At 41.7% G+C, this 18216-nt stretch overlaps 2 protein-coding genes across 4 annotated transcripts; one reads left to right on the plus strand and one right to left on the minus strand.

Annotated features, from left to right (window-relative positions):
- Positions 1–656: 656 nt before the first annotated feature.
- Positions 657–15175, minus strand: rlf (RLF zinc finger). 2 transcript variants are annotated; one of them, XR_015109803.1, is made up of 9 exons: positions 14829–15175; positions 12085–12239; positions 10297–10378; positions 9341–9476; positions 9042–9244; positions 6531–6667; positions 6274–6415; positions 776–5937; positions 657–679 (listed from the first exon to the last, which is right to left on the minus strand). XR_015109803.1 is itself a non-coding variant. In XM_086182833.1 (8 exons), exons 1-8 carry the CDS (start codon positions 15006–15008, stop codon positions 1225–1227), a joined length of 5748 nt encoding a protein of 1915 aa, XP_086038959.1. In that variant the 5' UTR covers positions 15009–15175; the 3' UTR covers positions 705–1224. The 2 variants fall into 2 exon arrangements, 1 of the variants encoding a protein (XP_086038959.1); XM_086182833.1 differs by lacking the exon at positions 657–679 and having other exon boundaries at positions 705–5937.
- A 204-nt stretch (positions 15176–15379) lies between these two features.
- znf593 (zinc finger protein 593) lies at positions 15380–17799 on the plus strand. 2 transcript variants are annotated; one of them, XM_086182834.1, is made up of 4 exons: positions 15380–15534; positions 15795–16000; positions 16878–16940; positions 17035–17797. In XM_086182834.1, the coding sequence occupies exons 2-4, from the start codon at positions 15801–15803 to the stop codon at positions 17159–17161; spliced, it is 390 nt and encodes a 129-aa protein (XP_086038960.1). In that variant the 5' UTR covers positions 15380–15534; positions 15795–15800; the 3' UTR covers positions 17162–17797. The 2 variants fall into 2 exon arrangements, with proteins under 2 accessions (XP_086038960.1, XP_086038961.1); XM_086182835.1 differs by lacking the exon at positions 15380–15534 and adding an exon at positions 15545–15703 and having other exon boundaries at positions 17035–17799.
- Positions 17800–18216: the final 417 nt, after the last annotated feature.

Consider the following 18216-nt stretch of genomic DNA (forward strand, 5'->3'; position numbering starts at 1 on the left):
ATCTGCTGTTATGTGCTCATTTGAACTGTTATCCATCCTTGTGGGGGTCAGAGGGGAGGTTGAGCTTCTCCCAGGTGACATTGGGCAAGAGGTCGCCAATCGCCAATCCCTCACAGGACCATCGGGAGGAATTAGAGGTTCAGTTTCTTGCTCAAGGACACTTCAAAGTGAAGTGAGGATCAAACCAGTGACCCTTCGGTTGCAAGACGGCCATTCGACCTCTGAGCCATGCCGCCCTTTGCACTATTATATACTGTGTTTAATTATGTGTTATGACGTATTGTTGAACATGAAGGAGGAAAATTTTCCACTGAGGTGAAAAGTCAATATCCATCATGCTGCAGGGAGCGCCTATCTGCTATGCTTTTAATTTCATAATTAATAAGCAGCTACAAAATAAAACCTAATTTTCTAATAACGCAAAAGGACTAACTAACTCAGATAAAAATAATCTAATATTTCATCATCATTCAACAGCACATTTTAAAGCTTTAAGGACATGAATATCGTATTTATACTTACCGGTTTTCTGTAACACAACCTCTTTGGGTATCATTTTGCTTAGAGAATACTTTGTATTCCTTCCAGTGGAATAACAGACGACTGAAACCCGCAAAAATAACAGGTATCACAATTGAACAGAATTAAGCCCTCCAAACAATGTCTTACTCTCCAACCACTTCAAAACAAACATAAAAAAAATCGATTATTATTCAAGCATTAAGATCATTTCCACATTTATTTATTAGAAAGTGTTACATACACGTATACCAACCTGTCCAATTCATCCCCACACTGATGTAATATAAACTGAGGTGAAAAATAACCTAAACATATTCTTCAACTAGTTTGTAGGAAGGAAATGTTTTTCAGTCACATTTTCACACAAGTGAAAAGGCCTTGCAATACGCTACTGACCATTTCTAACACTCTGAAAATCTGTACATATATCTTAGAACTACAGTATATACACTTGCAATAATGTTTAACATAGGTGTTATCTAAAAACAAAATCTTGGATCAGATGTGCACAGTTTACACTTGTTTTTATTTCAAACCTAATTTCTAGAACTCTTCAGTTTGGCAACTTAAGCAACAAAACAACATAATACTATGATTTTGGGTAGAAGAAAAATGCTAGCTCATCATATGGTTTGTGAAAATACAAAGTAATACATTATAGCCATGTTTAGGAAAAAAAAAAAAAAGGTGCTGGGGTTAAACTTAGCTTCCAAGAAGCAGCTTGCTGTTGGTTTCTGAAGGGAAGAGGTCAGGCAGGGTGGTGGTACACACTGGTCGCCCCAAGACCACCACAGGTCTGAGGTACTGAAGCTGCTTAATGGCCAGGTCCCCACACCCAGCGAGGGCTTTGTCCAGGATGGACTTCAAGTTTTGTACTGATGTGAAGTCCCCACTCATAGTGTGGGGCTTCAGCAGAGAGGAATGAGTGCGTCTGCTGCGTGTGTGAGAGATTCCCAACTGGTTGTTCTCCTTGACGGAACAACTGCGTCTGAATGAGTCCCGTCGTTTCACTGAAGCCATGTTTTTATCTTTCGGGGTACTCTCTTGTATGAACTTCAGGAACGAAGACTCAAAGCCCATAGGCTTATATGCAGCAATGTCAAAAGGACGTGGAGAAGAGCTAGGAGGCTGAGAGTCTTTCAAGTTAGACGGCTGATCGGACAGTTCATTTTTCCGTTTTAGTGGCTGCCGAACAGGAGTAGGCAACGGACCGGACCTGTTCAGCGTTTTACCGTCTTTGTTGTTTGAGGCATCTTGGAAGCTGTCCTCAGTTGTGAAGAGTAGAGAGCACGGTGGTGAGAGGTCAATAGTGAGGGGACGAAGAAGAGGTTTGATTTTTTCCAAGCTTAACTTTTCCTCTTGTTTGTGACTATTCTGCGTTGCTGCAGTAGCAGCAACAGCAACAGCAGCGGCGGCGGCGGCGGCGGCGGCGGCGGCGGCAGCGGCAGCAGCTGCGGCGGCATCTTCGGCATGTCCACCAGTGCTTGGTTCTCCATACAGTACATCATCAGCACCAACCAAGACACCGTTTCTCTCAACAGGTGGTGGCTCCTCCTCCGCTTCCTCCTCAGGAAATCCCAACGGATCATGATGATCCTCATCTGGTGATTCTGCCTTGATGGAGTGAAGGCTCATGGGTGTAGGCGACCCCCCTGTGTTTTCTGGTTCTGCCTGATACTCCATTTTGCGGACACCATTAGGGGTACAAGCTCCTGTGACAGTTGGCCTGGCGGACTTCCTCTGAATCAGTTCTTCAAGCTGCTCAGCATTTAAAACAAGCTTATCCTCATTTTTTAGAAGATCTTCTCGACGCATTCGGTGAACCGTCAGATAATGACGGTGCAAGCTCCTTGTGTACATGACGACAGAATCACAGTCTTGGACCATGCACGGGTAGGACACACGCAAACAACGGTCTTGGCACATTTGCAAAGCTTCTTCATGAGACCTGAAGCTGAACCGGCTGAATGCATTTCTTTTCTCCTTTTTTCTCTCTGGTGTTTTATTTTCCTCAAGATCCTTCTCACCCATTTCCTCAGACTGGGTGGTAACTTCAGGCGTGGGACTCACTCTTGCTGGCTGTGTTGTGGGTGGCCCAGGTTCTTCTTTGTGAGGACTCTGCGGTGTGACTATTAGTTTCTTTTGGCATCCAGTAATTGACTTTTTGTGAGTGCTCTGTAGACGTACTACTAGTGAGTCATAGTACTCGCAGTGATTGTACAACGAGTGCTTTTTAAGTGCATCATTATGGGTGAACACTTTCGTACAGCCCTCAAACTTGCACCTAATCAGCTCTGGTGGTTGGGAGTGAGTATCACGAGTGTGACGTACTAAGCTGCTTTTAAGGTGGTAAGAGGCATGGCAGTTGGCAAAGTGGCATTTGTACTGGGGTTGAGGTTCATCTGAGTTTGGGAGTGGCCTTTTTTTGGAGGGTTCTTTCTTGGTTTCTGGGCTGTGATGCACGTCAAAATCTTTTTCCAACAAGAGCTGAGAACGATTGTAATGGTGTACTAACTGCAGGTGGCGCACAAGGCCTCCCTGGGTGGAAAAAGCAGCATCACAGTTTTTTGCTACGCAATGAAAGGGTTTGCTGAATTTATCCAATATATAGCAGAGGTTACTTTTAGCTACCAAGCGTCTTGTAGTTCTGACTTGTGTGGCCCCATCCTCACTTTCTGCCTTTGGCTCATTGCCTTTTTCTTGACTTTCTGCTTCTTCTCCACCTCCTTGTTCAGATGGAGACTGATTGTCAGCGTTTTGTCCATTTTCATTTATCGTTGGGGCTTTTTTTTTCTCCTGCTGGCTTGGCAACTTGGGGGCTTCTTTCTTCTTCAATTTGAAAGCATGATTCGTCAAGAGCTGAGATGGATGCTTGGCAGGATTATTAACCTTGTTGCCCTCATACCGAACAGAGCCACAGCTTATTTTATCCACCAATGTTGCGCTAAGGTTATGTGCCTGAATATAGTGGGCCTTCAACACGTGTTTTTCTCTGTGACTCTTAGAACAAAGCTGGCACACATAAGGCTTAAAAGATGTGTTTTTCAAGGAAGTCAGCCTTTTTGCTTGTTCAACTGTACGGCCATGTCTGGTGTGATAGTGGCGCAGTAAACTGTAGCTCTGCGCAGTCCTGAAGCCACAGCTTTTCATCTGACAGATATACGGCTTAGCAGTAGCTAATGACTCAACATTGCTTTCTCCTTCACAAGCTGCTGAGTTTTGTTCAGGTGTGAGTTTGAGCTTGTCCTCCGGCAGATGTGGAGGTCTCTGCGTATGCAATACGACAGGTGCCTTTTCTGAGATTGCCTGATGAAGGGATGCTTGTGACGTATCTGGCTCTTGGGTGGACTGAATAGGCTCATTTGGTGGGCTGTCGGAGGGTGAAGAATTGAGGTCTAGTTTACTGAGCTTTATAAGAATCTCTTTCAGAGCATCGTTTTTTGCCAGGCTCAAATTTGTTTTAGTGTTCTTGGGATGAGTGGATGTCTTTCTTTCTTTCCCAGGCTCCTCAGGTTGGGACTGAGTCGAGAGCTCATTTTTTCCCTTTCCCTCATTGTCTGGCTCAGTTTCACTCTTTACTCCTTTGGATGTTGAGCCTCGTTCTTTGTCGTGTTTGTGTTCCTTGTTCTCCAGCTTAAGGTGTTCTGGATGGGCACATTTTAGATGTCTCTGAACATCCCTGGCTCTGGAGAAAGTCATGCCGCACTTCTCAAAACCACAGGTGAATTTACTTCCATCAAAACACACTGCCACTAACGTCATTGTTGCCTTGGGCTCCTTGGTGTCTGGCACTTGCGAAGAGGAGGCACAACTCACTGAACAAGAGTTTAGAATGTCACCATTTACAATCCCTTCTGAGTCACTAGACTTGTTTAGGCGAGCTGCCGCTTCAGCAACTGTCTTGAGAAGTTTCCGTTTTGCCTTCCTCTGAGCCTCAAAATCCTCCTCAGAGAACGTAATGCTGTGTGTGGATAAATGCTCTATGAATTCCTTTTTGGAGAAATAGTACTTTTTACATTCAGGGCTGGAGCAGGTGAATGCTGCATCCCTGAAATGCTGTGCCTCATGGTGATAAATCTGTCCCAAGTCAGAGTATGTGACATAACAGCCTGTAAGCTCACACTGGTAGTTGAGCTGATAGCCGTGTGTCTGTTTGTGCAATGCAAGTTCATTGGAAGTACGAAACTGGCTGCCACAGCCTATCACCACACATGTGTAAGGGTGATCGCCATAATGAATTCTTCGATGTTTGCGGTGGTGGTACGCTGAGACAAAATGGCGTCTACAAAAGACACACTTCTCCCGCTTATCTCTCATCTGGTGAAAATGCTTGACATTCTCATCGCCTCTATGTTCTGACTTTAAGTGAACATACAAATACTTAGAATGTTTAAAAGTCCTGGTGCATCCGGTTCCTGGACACAGGTACTCATCCCGGTTCTGCAGATTGAAGTGTTGGTTGATGTACTCGAATGTTATGTGCTCATCATCATCCAAATGCTTGTCTTTGACAGTTTTAGCTTGCTGCACAATGTGGTGGAGCACATCTGGATCATGAGTGGATTTATAGTACAGCATTAAAGAGGGGTCAACCGTGATCTCACCTGGTTCAATTTCATCATCATCATCCTCCATCTGTTTCTGCGACTCCTCTTTCTTTATGTTGTTTTTTTGAGGCTGCGGTTCACTTGGGACATGTTGTTTCACATGGGGAACAAGGTCCTTTCTGCTCTTGAACTTCTCCAAGCAGATGGGACAGGGGTGGTTGTTGTCCTCCCCATGTCTTTTGGAGTGGTGAACAATTTGGGTGTCTGTGACTGACCTCTTACAAATCTGACAGCAGAACTTGTTTTTCTGTGTCTCTGCTTCTTCTTCAACTGGTGGGAAGGTTGAAAGAAGCTTTTTGTCATGCTGTTCGTCACCACCAAAACTTCCATTTAAACTGTTGGTCTCAGATTCTTCTTTCACTGTGATTCCCTGTGGCTCAAATTGTTTACTCCTCTCTTGTTTGTCCACTGCCTCCTCCTCTTCCCCTTCTGACTCTGGCTTCAACCCCAGAAGAGAGATGCAGTGATACTTGAGAGTTTTCCAGTCCCAGAATTCAGGGTCAAAAGGCCAATGTGCTTTCAGCACTAATAGTAATTCACAACGAAGTGAATTAGGAATAACCTCATTGTCCTGATCATATTTCTGGTCTGGGCGCAAGTAGAGTTCTTCAAGGCAGCTAAAGCCCTGCTGGCTGGGGCCCAACAGGAACTCTGTGAGTAGGCAGGCACGCAATACTTCAAGATCATTTGGAAGAAGGCAGGAGACCGTCTTACAAATAGAGATCCTTGTTTCAGAGTCGTCCTGTTTTGGAAGTTGGAGGGCTTTGACGCACAGCTCTACTGAGGCAGCAGTCCCTAGTTCTTCAGCCTGAAAAGACAGTGATGTATGGCCATTAAAGGGTGCCCCCTAAATCATCATCACAACGCATGATTAATTAATTGAGATGGTGAAAGCCATGCACAACTAAAATCACTTCACTTTCTCAGCAAAGGACTTGAAGGATCTTAAGGACAATCACGCACTATGGTCATTTCTAATGTCATGGAAAATGGCTTCTCATTTAGAAAACCATTTTAGAACAAGGACCGCTGATTGAATTTCCCATCTTCTCCACAAAAAATAATTACTGTCAACAAAGACTCATTGTATGTATGTATGGGAAGTCCAGTCTGACAAACTGCCAGCAGGACTGTTCATGCTCACCTCTGTCTGAATAACACGAACCAGGTAAAGCAAATGGTGCACTGTTTTGGCAATTGCACCCAACTGAAGGCATCGTTCGAGAAGAGACACCAGCGAGGGGTCGATCTTCTTCTGAAGTTTACTCCACAGCAGAGTCAACTCCCTTTAAATTGAAAAAACAAACAAAAAAAACCCATAAGAACACACAGTAAACACACACTTGAGTAACTCTTAATGATTGCAGTGACACATCTTTGCAACTGTGATACTTGACTCACCAGGAGCAGTAAAGGCTCTGCTGCTGAAGCTGCTGGGTCAGAAACGTTGTGCACAAGATGAAGCCGGTGTTCTCCTCGCCCTCCGTCTCCAAGTTACATGTGATCTCCAGCACATCCTTACAGTCAAGTCTAGATATCTAATGGAGGCAAAGGTGGAACAAATGATTAGGGCATGAATGAAAATATAGGGGTAAGGAGGGAGCAAAAGCTTAGTTTAACTTCAAACCTCAATGGCCAACATATCAAATCTACAATCATTATTTATACAGCATTATAAGAATTAATAAAACCAAAGGGGGTGTTAAGATTCACTGACGCATTAGTATGTGCCGGATTAATGTGTTAGATACAGCTACGTTGATTCAGACATCCTGTTTTTGTAAACAGTAAATGAATCGCAGATAAATTGATGCAGAGCCTCCGTGTTGATTAAAAAGATGGAAGATGTAGCAGCAAAACCTGGTGAAAAGTAAGTTACATGACAATCAAAGATTGTTTTTCCTCTGCATTCGCATTACCTTTGCCTTCGGCGAAAGCACTTCTTTCGTTGCGCAAATGTTTTCCTTCATTTCTGTGTCTTTTTCTAATCTTTCTCATTTATTATTCACATAAAGGTGAATGAAATAGCTAAATAATAAACCTGGAATGAGAAAGAATGAAGACAGTCCCATGTTTCTAAACATTAAAGACAATAGTCAAGTCAAGTCAGTTTTATTTATATAGCACCAAATCACAACAAAAGTTATCTGATGACACTTTACAGGTAGAGCAGGTCTAGTACCACACTCCTTCAATGAATCTACACCCAACAATTCTCCATCAGCAGCACATCCTGCAACAGCGGCGACAAAAACCTTCCTTTTAACAGGCAGGAATGTCGAGCAGATCCAGGCTCAATGGGGACGGCCTTCTGCTTAGACCGGTTGGGGGGAAAGAGAGCAGGAGAGCGGGGCAGAGACAAAGACAGATAATGGAGGAAGACAGATATGCAGAAGGAAAGAGAGGGACAGAGATAAAGAGAGAGAGAAAGGAAGAGACTGATGGACAGACGGGGACGTGAGCAGGTGGAGCTATGGATATAATGAGGAAGAATGAAGACGGTCCCTTGTGTTTCTACATTAAAGACTACCACCATATCCTCCCTACAGTAATCACACAGTCCATTTGAAAGCAAAGAATGGATAATACTGATGATATCAAAAACATCTGTTCATTTCATATCATGGACATCAGTATACGGTGCAAGGTACCGACAGAAACAGCCTAACCATCTTTAATGTGTGTGTGTATATAAAAATATATATATATATTTCATTTGATCCTGCAGGATGTATGAGGCCTCCAGCCCTTTTCTCCTTCATTTAGAACTTTCAGTCCTCAAATTTGTGTATTTCTCACCATGAAAACCACAAAGGGAAATGGGATGAACGAGACAGAAGCACAATCAAGGTAATGAGGAGGAAAGATGCAAGTGGATCCCCTCGGGGCAAGGCTAGGCTCAGTCAGCCAACAAAAGATGTGCACAGTGATGCGAATTTAGCTTCAGATATGTAAAGCTACAGAAGCAATTTGAATTATGACATTAATATCAAAACACTACCGTGTCCTGTGATCACATTCTTTGCACGAGTGCAACAACTACATATGAGATAATTTTGAGAAGTTTTGCCACGTTACGAGTATTACATTCATGGGTGTTTCTTGAATATTTCAGTTGGAATCAAAGCGTGCATCACTTGAAATCAAAGTATCTTGTGAAAAAATTGACATTTTAAAATTAAAAAGTCAGTTCCCTAAAAAAATATATTTTGTTTTAAATAATTCAGTGAAGAATGTGAAGTGAAAAGCAGTGCATGAACAGATGTACTATGAAAAAGCAAATTATTAACCAAGTAAGTACATCTACTGTGCATCCAATACAATTTTTTTTTTAAAAAGCTAGAAAAACGTCTCTTTCACAAGTTGAAGGTTTTCTGAATCTTCAAACTGAAAGCCAGTGAGCTCAATGTGCAATTTGGAGTTCTATTTTTGGAGAAGGTGCAGGTATTGTTATAAATAGGCACCTTTTTTTATATTTAGATATGACTGACTTGGAAATGCAACCTTATTCTAGTCGCAACTTAAATACGATTATGTATTGCAACTGCTGTTGCATCTGTCGACTGGGTGTGCGAGCAAGACAGCGAGAGAGACGAAAGTGGGTTTACACACCTGCTTTATTTAGTCTGACTGAATCAAACATTTACTGTCTTGATGCAACTTGTTTGGGCACTTAGATGGGGACCAAATCAACTGCATCATGAACTAGTGGGGGGGGGGGGTCTGATACAACACAACTACCACGTGAACGCTGTAAGTCTGAGCTGCTCTCACCTGATGTCATTGCTCTTGGAAATTAAGACAACTAATCTCCCGGTGGTATCCATGTTAGGTAATATTTCATCCCACTCTGAATTTAGCAACAAAAAAGAAAAAAAAAAAGGTATTCCCCAAAACCAAGTGGTATCATACCTCCATGATGGCTTCTTCGTTTGGCAGCAGGTGACAGAGCAGGGAGACGTACGTCTGACGAAAGGTAGCTTGGTTGGAGATGGAGCTACATTCAGTGCAAGCTTTGGCCAACACTACCGCCTTGGCCACTTCACCCATCTTCTCCAGGTGCTTCACCCGCATCTCCATGAAGCCCTCGCCCTCCAAGCTGATATATGCATCAACTAGATGGAGAGAATCAAAGAAAAAAAGAAAGAAAAGCAAACTACAATGAAAAAGGCCCTGTGAACAAAGATTAGTTACAGTAGCTAAAGTACAACCTTCTTCTTGGTTGGTGGGCTGGCCGGTGAGGAGGGAGGTCAGGACCGGGTTGCTCCACGCTCCGCCTTCTCCTGTGATCTGGAGTAAAGCTTGGAGGTCTGTGCTACCATACTGTAGCAAGGTATCATGGGCGAGCTAAAACAGACGAACAAATATGTCACGTCGATACACTGAATCAAGTTACTGATTCTTCGGTTTCTCCTCATCAGGTCAAGTTTGTGGTCTACAACTGACCCACTCATACCTGTCAACATATCTGAGTCATTTACAGACAAAACAGAAGGCAAATGTTAAGCCAGTAGTTACAAACACCCTCTCTTCAAATCTTGGCACAGCCCTCCTTCCTCTAGTGACTTAGACTTTAGACCATTATATGAGAATGGACCAGAAATCTCAGGTCTGCAGGCACTGCAGCACCGTCCCCTTTAATGGAAAATGACTTCTTTTTTTTTCTTCTTTTTTTTGCAAGTATCAGAGAGAACCAAAATGAATTTCTATTAAAGCAAATAACAGGGTATCTTTCCAAAGGGCCAATAAGAGAGCAATAATATAAGAGCCATGATATAACTGATCAAACACACTGTAGTGTACCTTAATCATTTACTCCACACGCATGGCTGTGCACACATTTAATAAAGAGAAAATGATGAGCTCCAACAATGTATAACACATGGACATGCCATCAGTATGATGCTCCATTCAAGTATTATCATGATTTGTGTCTTTTTTTAATTGTCTCTTTCACAAGTTTTCCCAAAAGATTCCATGATTTCACTGTGTTGCTTTTCTAGCCTGGATGATTAGTTTTTAGACTGTTTTGTTTGACAAGGCTTTGAATTAGCGAACCTGAGACACAAAGAAACCAGTTTCCGAATACGCCTCATTGTTCTACTGAGTTAACGCGTCAGCATGTCTGCACCACATCATTAAAATATTTTGAGGAACGCTGGTCTACCTGCACAGAATGGTGGAACTGCAGCCAGGCTTCGTATGGGATTTCATTTTCAGGAACTGACAGAAACAGTTCAAAACAGCTCCTGCAAGACAGAGAAAAATAAGGCGATGCTGAAATGTGTAGAACTACAACAACTCAGACATGTTAACAAAAATACAGACTTTTATTTTTTTAGTCCTCAATTTTGTCCCACAGACAGGAAGCTAAACCTGCGTGCACCTCCTGACGTCTAATGTTACAAGAGCAGATGTTAGGCTTCACTTCCTGTCCACGAAACCGTGGGCTTAAAAATCTATGGCGCGTAAGAACAAATTCGTGCCAAAAAAACATTTCACGAATGGAGACCCTGTTGGTGTCAGTTTAGTTGCAAGTACAAAGCGGAGAGTTTCATCAGCTTCAGAACCTGCCATTGTTGCAGATGCATCTACATTTCAATGCATGACACCAGGACAAGAGAAAGCTTTCACAGTCCTGACTGAACACAGAGTGAAAAGCTGTGAAATGTTATACCATGAGGTCTGTTTTTTGCGAGACCTTCTGATCATCTGAAAACAACATCTGATTAGGCCTAAATTTGCTCGATAGAAGGTGTGTGATGGAAGCCACCGTGAGTACTCAAACTGTCATAACTGAAGTGTCTGTGGTTTGATTCTACAAACCCCCTGAGCAGGTTGCTTGTTGGGCAAGATGAAACAGCCAGGATCTCACTTCCCACTTCGACATGCAAATCATTCTGTGGCACTGTGCGTTATTGGTGTTGAGCTACTGCCGTCCACTGTTTGATGGTGGTATGGTGTTCGTACTCTGGCATCCTGTCATAGTTCTATAACTAATAAAAATAGTCAATGAAGGATATCTATGGAATTTCAAACGCAGCCACTCTTAACACCAGGGACACGTGTTATAAGACTATCGTCACACAACTGCACCTGACAGATGTGAACTACTCAAGGCCTTCATGTTTGAGCTTTTGCTGTAACCCCGCCCACTAACACCACCACCCACTGCAGATAACCTTCAGCGTCTCTCCAGTTGAGTCTCTGTTGATGCAATCGTCAGTGCTCGCAAATATTCCTGCTGTATCTTTCCAAGGTCGGCATCAACCCGCGACAGTCACCTCCTCAGATGTTAGGAAAGCATGTCAGACCAAACCCAGGAAGTAGGTGGTCTGACGACTCCAGTTCTATTTTCTTTTTTTTGGGGGGAGGGGGGGGGGGCAGGCTGATGGCTCCTTCAAGTTATTGTTTCGATCTGCTGTGATTGTGAATACTGTCTTGTATCTTAAACCTGTGCTATCATCACTGAGACGTCAGTGGTATTTTTTTCACGGATTGAGATCCAGAGCTTTCTGATGCAACACATTTTACTCTGTTCAGACAAGAAGTGCCCCTCTCCCTTGCCCCCCCCCCCCCCCCACCCACCCCACCCCCCACCGTTAAACATTCCAAAACTCTTTCAGGGTTACACTTGATGATATCGCAATGTTAACCAAAAGCTGAACACTGAATGCGTGTGAGGGGTTGCACGTGCAATGTGGGGGTTGTGAAGGGTTGCAGGGGCTTTATTGTTTTATTGTAATGTGCTGATTTAATTTGGTCGGTCCCACACGCATATGAAATAATGTCCCCCATAGCAAACAGCTATTAGCCTTGCAGACCACATTACATGAGAAGGGAATTGGAAGTATTGCCAGATAAATCAAATCGAATCATTTCACCTAAAATCTAATTGACAAAATCTGCCACACACTCACTGAATGTTTTGCAATGCATTATTTGTTATACTCACAAAGCTAGTCTCTTCAAAACCAGAGCCACTCTGTCCGACTCCGCAGTGAGGTGCGATCGGGCCGCAGCGAAACAGTTTATGGACAGGCAGTAGACCTCCAGAAGAGGTAGACCGTGGTCCATGGAGTTCCTGCTCCCGGCATAGTGCATCAGTGCCTGTAAACACACACAAATTACATGACAAATACTGTTTAAAAAAAAGAAAAAAAGGAACCGCAACAAGGAAATTAAGAGATGAAAGCAGCACTTCTGTGGATGAGGAGGGGCTTTTCACCTGGGGGAGATACCAGTCTACACCTGATTGATCCCAGCTGACACCGTCTGTTGTCAAAAGCTCCTGATTGGACCTGAGGGGACTTACCGTACATGTACAGTACATGACAACTTCAACAAGGGGGGATGTAGGACAAAAAAAGAAGAAAAAAAAAGTACTTTGATTTGGACCACAGGACAACATCCTATCTCTGCAGCTTCATACACTTTTTACCGACACATTTCCATTACTTTTTTTCTCATCTTTGAGCATTTTCATGACTGTCCATCCTCTGAAAGGTCTCGCTACACATTTAAGTAAAGTCTGACACGCTTAACCAGCGTGAATCAAACTTGAATTTAGGACAAGTGACATGGTGTAATACAAATAAACATGCATTAAAGCAAATATGTTAAGTACTAATCAAAAGTAATTACTTTATTTAAAAATAAAAAAAAGAATACATATTCTCCAGCAAGTGCTATTTCTGAGGCTAATTGCCAAAACTTGTTACAAAATGCTTTACTGATTGTATTAAAACCATTTTCAGGCCTTGAAATTGTTATTTTGATATTCCATCAAGTCTTAAAGTCATTAAACTAATATCCAGGTGTCTGGGATGGGTGTCACCATCCGCATCTCCCTGCCTGGTACACTCATTCATTCATTCAAACACCATCTAAATCCCAGTAGCACGATTACCAGACAGGTAGCACCTCAGTGGCTGGTGGCAGTGTCTACTGACGCAGCGGCAATTCCCTTCTGTCTAAATATACATTTTAATCTCAAAAGGGAGCCACAAATACAACCTTAGCACTGCAAACCTAAACTGGGCACCTTCCAACTCAATAAGAGAGTTGAGACTAATTGTTCATTGAGGTTTGATGTTGGCAAAAAACATTAAATTTACACATTTTCTTAAGCAAGTCTTAACACAGAAGCAACACGCTCATGCACACACAGTAATTATCCCTACTCTATTTTACTTTACTCTATTCTGTCCTAGTGCAACTCCAGAGTACCAAATGGTGACAAAATTCCCAGTCCATATTAGAAGTGAACAATAGATACATAGTGCAATATGGCCAAGTGCAATGGAAGGAGATTTGATAAAGGCAAATTGTGCGCCAAAGGTCCAATTAAAATTTAAATATTCGATTTGGTTAAAACTTCACATTGCAATTATTGTGTATAATTTGATTTGCAAGATTAAGATTTGAACCAACATAAACAGTCTTCTTATTTGGTTATCAAAAAAAGTAGGAAAAAATGACTGATCCAACTTTAAATAAGCATAACATAAATACAAGAAAGTCTGCAAAATAAAAATCTTTAACTAAATAGCAAAAAATGTATTTCTTTCACAAGAAATTTCTGAAATGTTTATGTAACAATGTTCATAGCAATGGAAGAATTTGTCACGCAACACTAGCAGTTATTCAAAAAAACACCACACATTCACACATCCACATTTCTGTTTCTATCAATTAAAATGTGAATAATGACACAACAATAATTCCTTGTAATAGTATAATTACAGTGTCAGTAAAAAATAATTGTAATTGATATATTTTTTAATTTGTTCAACCTTAGCCATATAATATTAATACACACACACATTTGCGTTCTGTTGGAAGTAACATGAGCTTTAGTTAAGTTTCTGCTCAGTTAGAAAACACTGTGACAGAGGAAAATTCTACAAAATCCATCCATCCATCATTTTCTTCCGCTTATTCCTGTTGAGGGTATTCTACAAAATAAAAGAGACATTTCAGAGGACAAATGTCTTTCAATAGATTAACTGCATTCCAGTTTGCTTGAGGAAAAAATACACAAATACTGCTAGAGAATACGGGAAAGTTGAAGGTAATTGCTGATGCAAGATCTAGATCGGTGTTTACATTACTTCTTACACACAAACGAATGATATTTGTTTAAAAGGAAAACCTACTGCACAAGCTATTGCGCTAAAAGCAAAAGCTGACTAATATGTGCGTTTAAATATAGGATATAGGTCATTTCTGAGAGGAACCCATCAAATATTTCATCACCATTACAACTCCAAATAGTAAAGAAATATAGACAAACATATCGCGATGTCGCCCCGCCCCGTGCACATGCAATAATGAATGGTGAAGACGCTATTGCAACATTGTGGATGTGCAAACACTTGCTAAATGGTTTTAATCAGCTACTAGCCTTTTAAACAATAACAACGACCAGGTGTTGAAACAGGAAAATGTCACTCAACTGACATTGTATACACATTACTTGTCATTCGCCTAGCTGCTAATGCGTGCAGTAGCATGTATGAATATGCGAATAAAAAACAAAAATAAACGTATGAACGTTTCCCTGGATAGCCCACAAGCCTATACCAGGTGGCTAGCGGACCAACAGCCGTCAGATCCTCTTTCAAGCTCCGAGAAAAACAATCCTGCTTGAGCTAGCGTCAGGCTAATGATAGCATCTATGTTGCATGTACACATTACCTGACAGAAGTTGTCGCAGTACTCAGTGGAAGATGCTATAGATATGTCTTGTTGTCTGAGTACGTCTTCGAAGGCTCTTAATGTGGCCAGCAGGGTTTCCATTGCAACCAGGGTGTCTTCGGCCGTATCCAGGCCCCGGTCGCTCCATTCGTGCTCTGGTTCGACATTACTCTCCGCCATCTTCCCTCTCCTCCACCGCGCGTATGCAGTGCAGTCTAACGCCGCCTTCAAGTGCTGTCGGAATACTTAAACATGCCAGTGGAACTTCGCCCGAAAACAGCACAGGAAAGTAGGCGCCGTGCAGTGGTGCTTGCCAGTATTTTTTTTCCCAATGCATCAGAACATTTCCTTAATGTTTAAATGTGTTTAAAAAGATTACAGTGGTCAATTTTTACTACCAATTTAATGAACATGGTAATATTTGCTTTCCCCACTGATATAAAAAAATCGAATTATTTTCACGAACACTTTTATATTTTGTTTTGAATTAATCTCATTTCCCCTTCTGATTATTTTTGAAAGGTAAAGGTATGTGCACATTATTCTGAGGGGCAGTTTGGTTAATTATATAATGAACGCTTTTTTCACGTCACTTTCGTGGTGCTTGGCGCCCTCTACAGGAGGGCACGTATACTTCTTTTTTTTCTTTTTTTTTCATTTCTCGACCCGGATATGAATGTGTCCTTCTTGGCAACACGTGTAAAAGGTAAGCAAATATAAAATGAACAAGAGGGGAGGCTTTAAAGCAAATCTGCTACATTTTAAACAGCTGGATTTATGTTGTTCATCAACTTTATGTTATTAATGTCATGTTATTAGAGAGCTGTTGGTAGTAAATTGACTGTTCGTTTTGAAAACTTCGCTACCGTTGACATGTGGGTCTTATTACGCTCTAGTTGATGTTATTAAGGACACGAGTGTCATCGAACAATCCCTTCACCCGTGTGTCCGTGTTGATCCTCACAGTCCATCATGGGGAAGTCCAAACAAACGGGAAACCACAAGGGTGACAAGAAAAAGCACATCGCAAAAACATGGAAGACCAAGCGCAGAACCAAAGACCTGGACCAGATCCACTCGGACATGAAGCCCGAGACAGCAGCCAAACTGCTTCATCAGGAGGTGGACTACGATGTGACAGGATGTGCACAACACTATTGTTTACACTGCGCGTAAGCAAAATTTAAACATTAACATCAAAGTGCAACAACCAAAATACAGGGGAATAAACAGATGCACGTGTAGTTTAAAGGTAAATTAATATTTCAGCCCTGATTTGAAGTGTCAGCAGATTATTAGAGCGCAATGTAACCGCTTCACCATGTTTGTTCTGATTTTTAAAAAATTAGATTCGTACATGTTTCGTTTTGTGTTTAATGGGATTGGATGTAAATCTACTGAAACTGATTCCAATACTCGAGCACATTTCCTCCATTAATAGTACCATTATTATTATTTTTGTCTACTTTATGTTTAAATTTGTATCATTTGGTGTCTGTATACCACACAGCCGTTCTTAAAGAGACCAAATTCATGCTGGAAAAATAAGGATTTTCTGAGGGATGTGGATTAAAGAGCAGAGCCAGAAATAAGCTCATCGAAGTATTTCGTAATTGTGAAAAAATGTAAACAAGCTGATGTTTCTAAAATCTCAATGAGTGCCGCATGCAGTCGACCCATAATTCTCCCATGTTGTCGGTGGCTTCATCAAACTGCACGAGAAATCACTTGAAAACAGACAGCAATTTTAAAAGATCTCTGTGTGACACTTTAGGAGCCAGTAATGTGGTTTAGGGACCGGTAGAATGTGCTTTAACTTCTTGAGGATGGAGATGAATTAAGAAAAAAAAAACAGGCTCTCTACGCATATCCAGCTATTGCAGTAAATCTCACCTGTTTCGGTGCAGCAACACATATTTTGCATGGAATAGCGGCATTTGAAGGTGTCATTAGAAAATGAACTCGCTAAGTGGGGGTTGGAAGGATATACGGTATTGTGAATTTGCTGTACAGGAGCTCAACTTCTTGTGTTACTTTCATTTCTTGCAGGAGATATTTTGTGGATATGAGATCTTTGAAAGAGCACTTCAAGAGTAAAGTGCACAAAAAAAGGTAAACCAACACATAAACTTGAACACTGAGTTTCTTCTAGCTTAAATGTGAATTTTAACATGATGGTCGTGTGTCCTTCAATATCTTGAACCAGGTTAAAGCAACTCAGAGAGGAGCCGTACACCCAGGCAGAGGCTGAGAGAGCTGCTGGGATGGGCTCCTACCTCCCTCCAAAAGTGGTGGAGGTGAAGACACAGCCCGTGGAGGAGGACATGTGCTGAAGCTGCCTGCTTCCACCCATGGACTGATTTGCAAAAGAATCAACAAAAAATATAATGCACCCATTCTTTCTGGCAGAGTGTCACTTACTGTTTTTGAGGGGTTTTTTGTGACACTGAAATTTGTTCCAGCAGCTAACTGTTGGATCCCTGGCTGGCTGGCTATCATCAGATTCAGCAAAGTCTTATCTTATTCAGGGTAATGTAATACAGCCTGTATCTTGATGTAAGCATGGAGTGTGTGTGGAATGTGAATAAACACAGCATGAATGGAGCCTGTCCAGAGGTAACAAGTGCAACTGCATAATAAAACCAAGAAGTTTTTAAATGTCAAAACCACATACAGTAAATGTGCAATTTTGAGAAGAAGGTAAGACGTGACAACTGGAGCCACTGGATCACATGTCATAGAAACTATTGGAGAAAATTTCCTATCCCAGCCGACATTGGGTAAGAGGCAAGGTTCACCCTGGATGTTTCGCCAGTCCATTGCAGGGCCATCAGGTGTAATAAGGGGTTCAGAATCTTGCTCTAGGAAACTTTGTGTCTGGGGGAAGCCAGTATCAAACCAGCAACCCTTTCGGTTGCTAGACATCCATTCTACTTCTGAGCAATGCTTCCCCAAAATGTTTTTTCCATAAAATATATATAAAATAGCTTTATCATTAAAATACAGTTGGAAAAAAAAGGACAAAAATACTTGAGCATTGTGACTGTGTGGATTATTATATTGTCTCGTGTTGTAGATAAACAATCCTAAAGGACAGAGTCGCAAAAAATGAGCCTATTACCCCTTTTGGCAAAGTAACATATAATTAAGGTGGTTAGCCGACATTCCTGGAATGAAAAGACAACTCTGCACCTTTAAGACATCCGTCTGCCAAGCCGAAAAGGATATCCAGCAAAAACTTCCGGTCAGTTCTGTCAAAATAATGCCTTTTCATGTGTCCGTGGCTGGATTTATATGCCGTTAAAAAAATTGATGAGTTCTTAAATATGTACATTATCAGATCATGCAAAGTCATTGGAATGGCTAATTATTGGATTTATCGCGATGT

Source organism: Aulostomus chinensis, chromosome 17 (assembly GCF_037954235.1).
Source record: "Aulostomus chinensis isolate RoL2024-O1b breed Wild chromosome 17, RoL_Achi_v1.0, whole genome shotgun sequence".
In the NCBI taxonomy this organism is placed as follows: domain Eukaryota; kingdom Metazoa; phylum Chordata; class Actinopteri; order Syngnathiformes; family Aulostomidae; genus Aulostomus; species Aulostomus chinensis.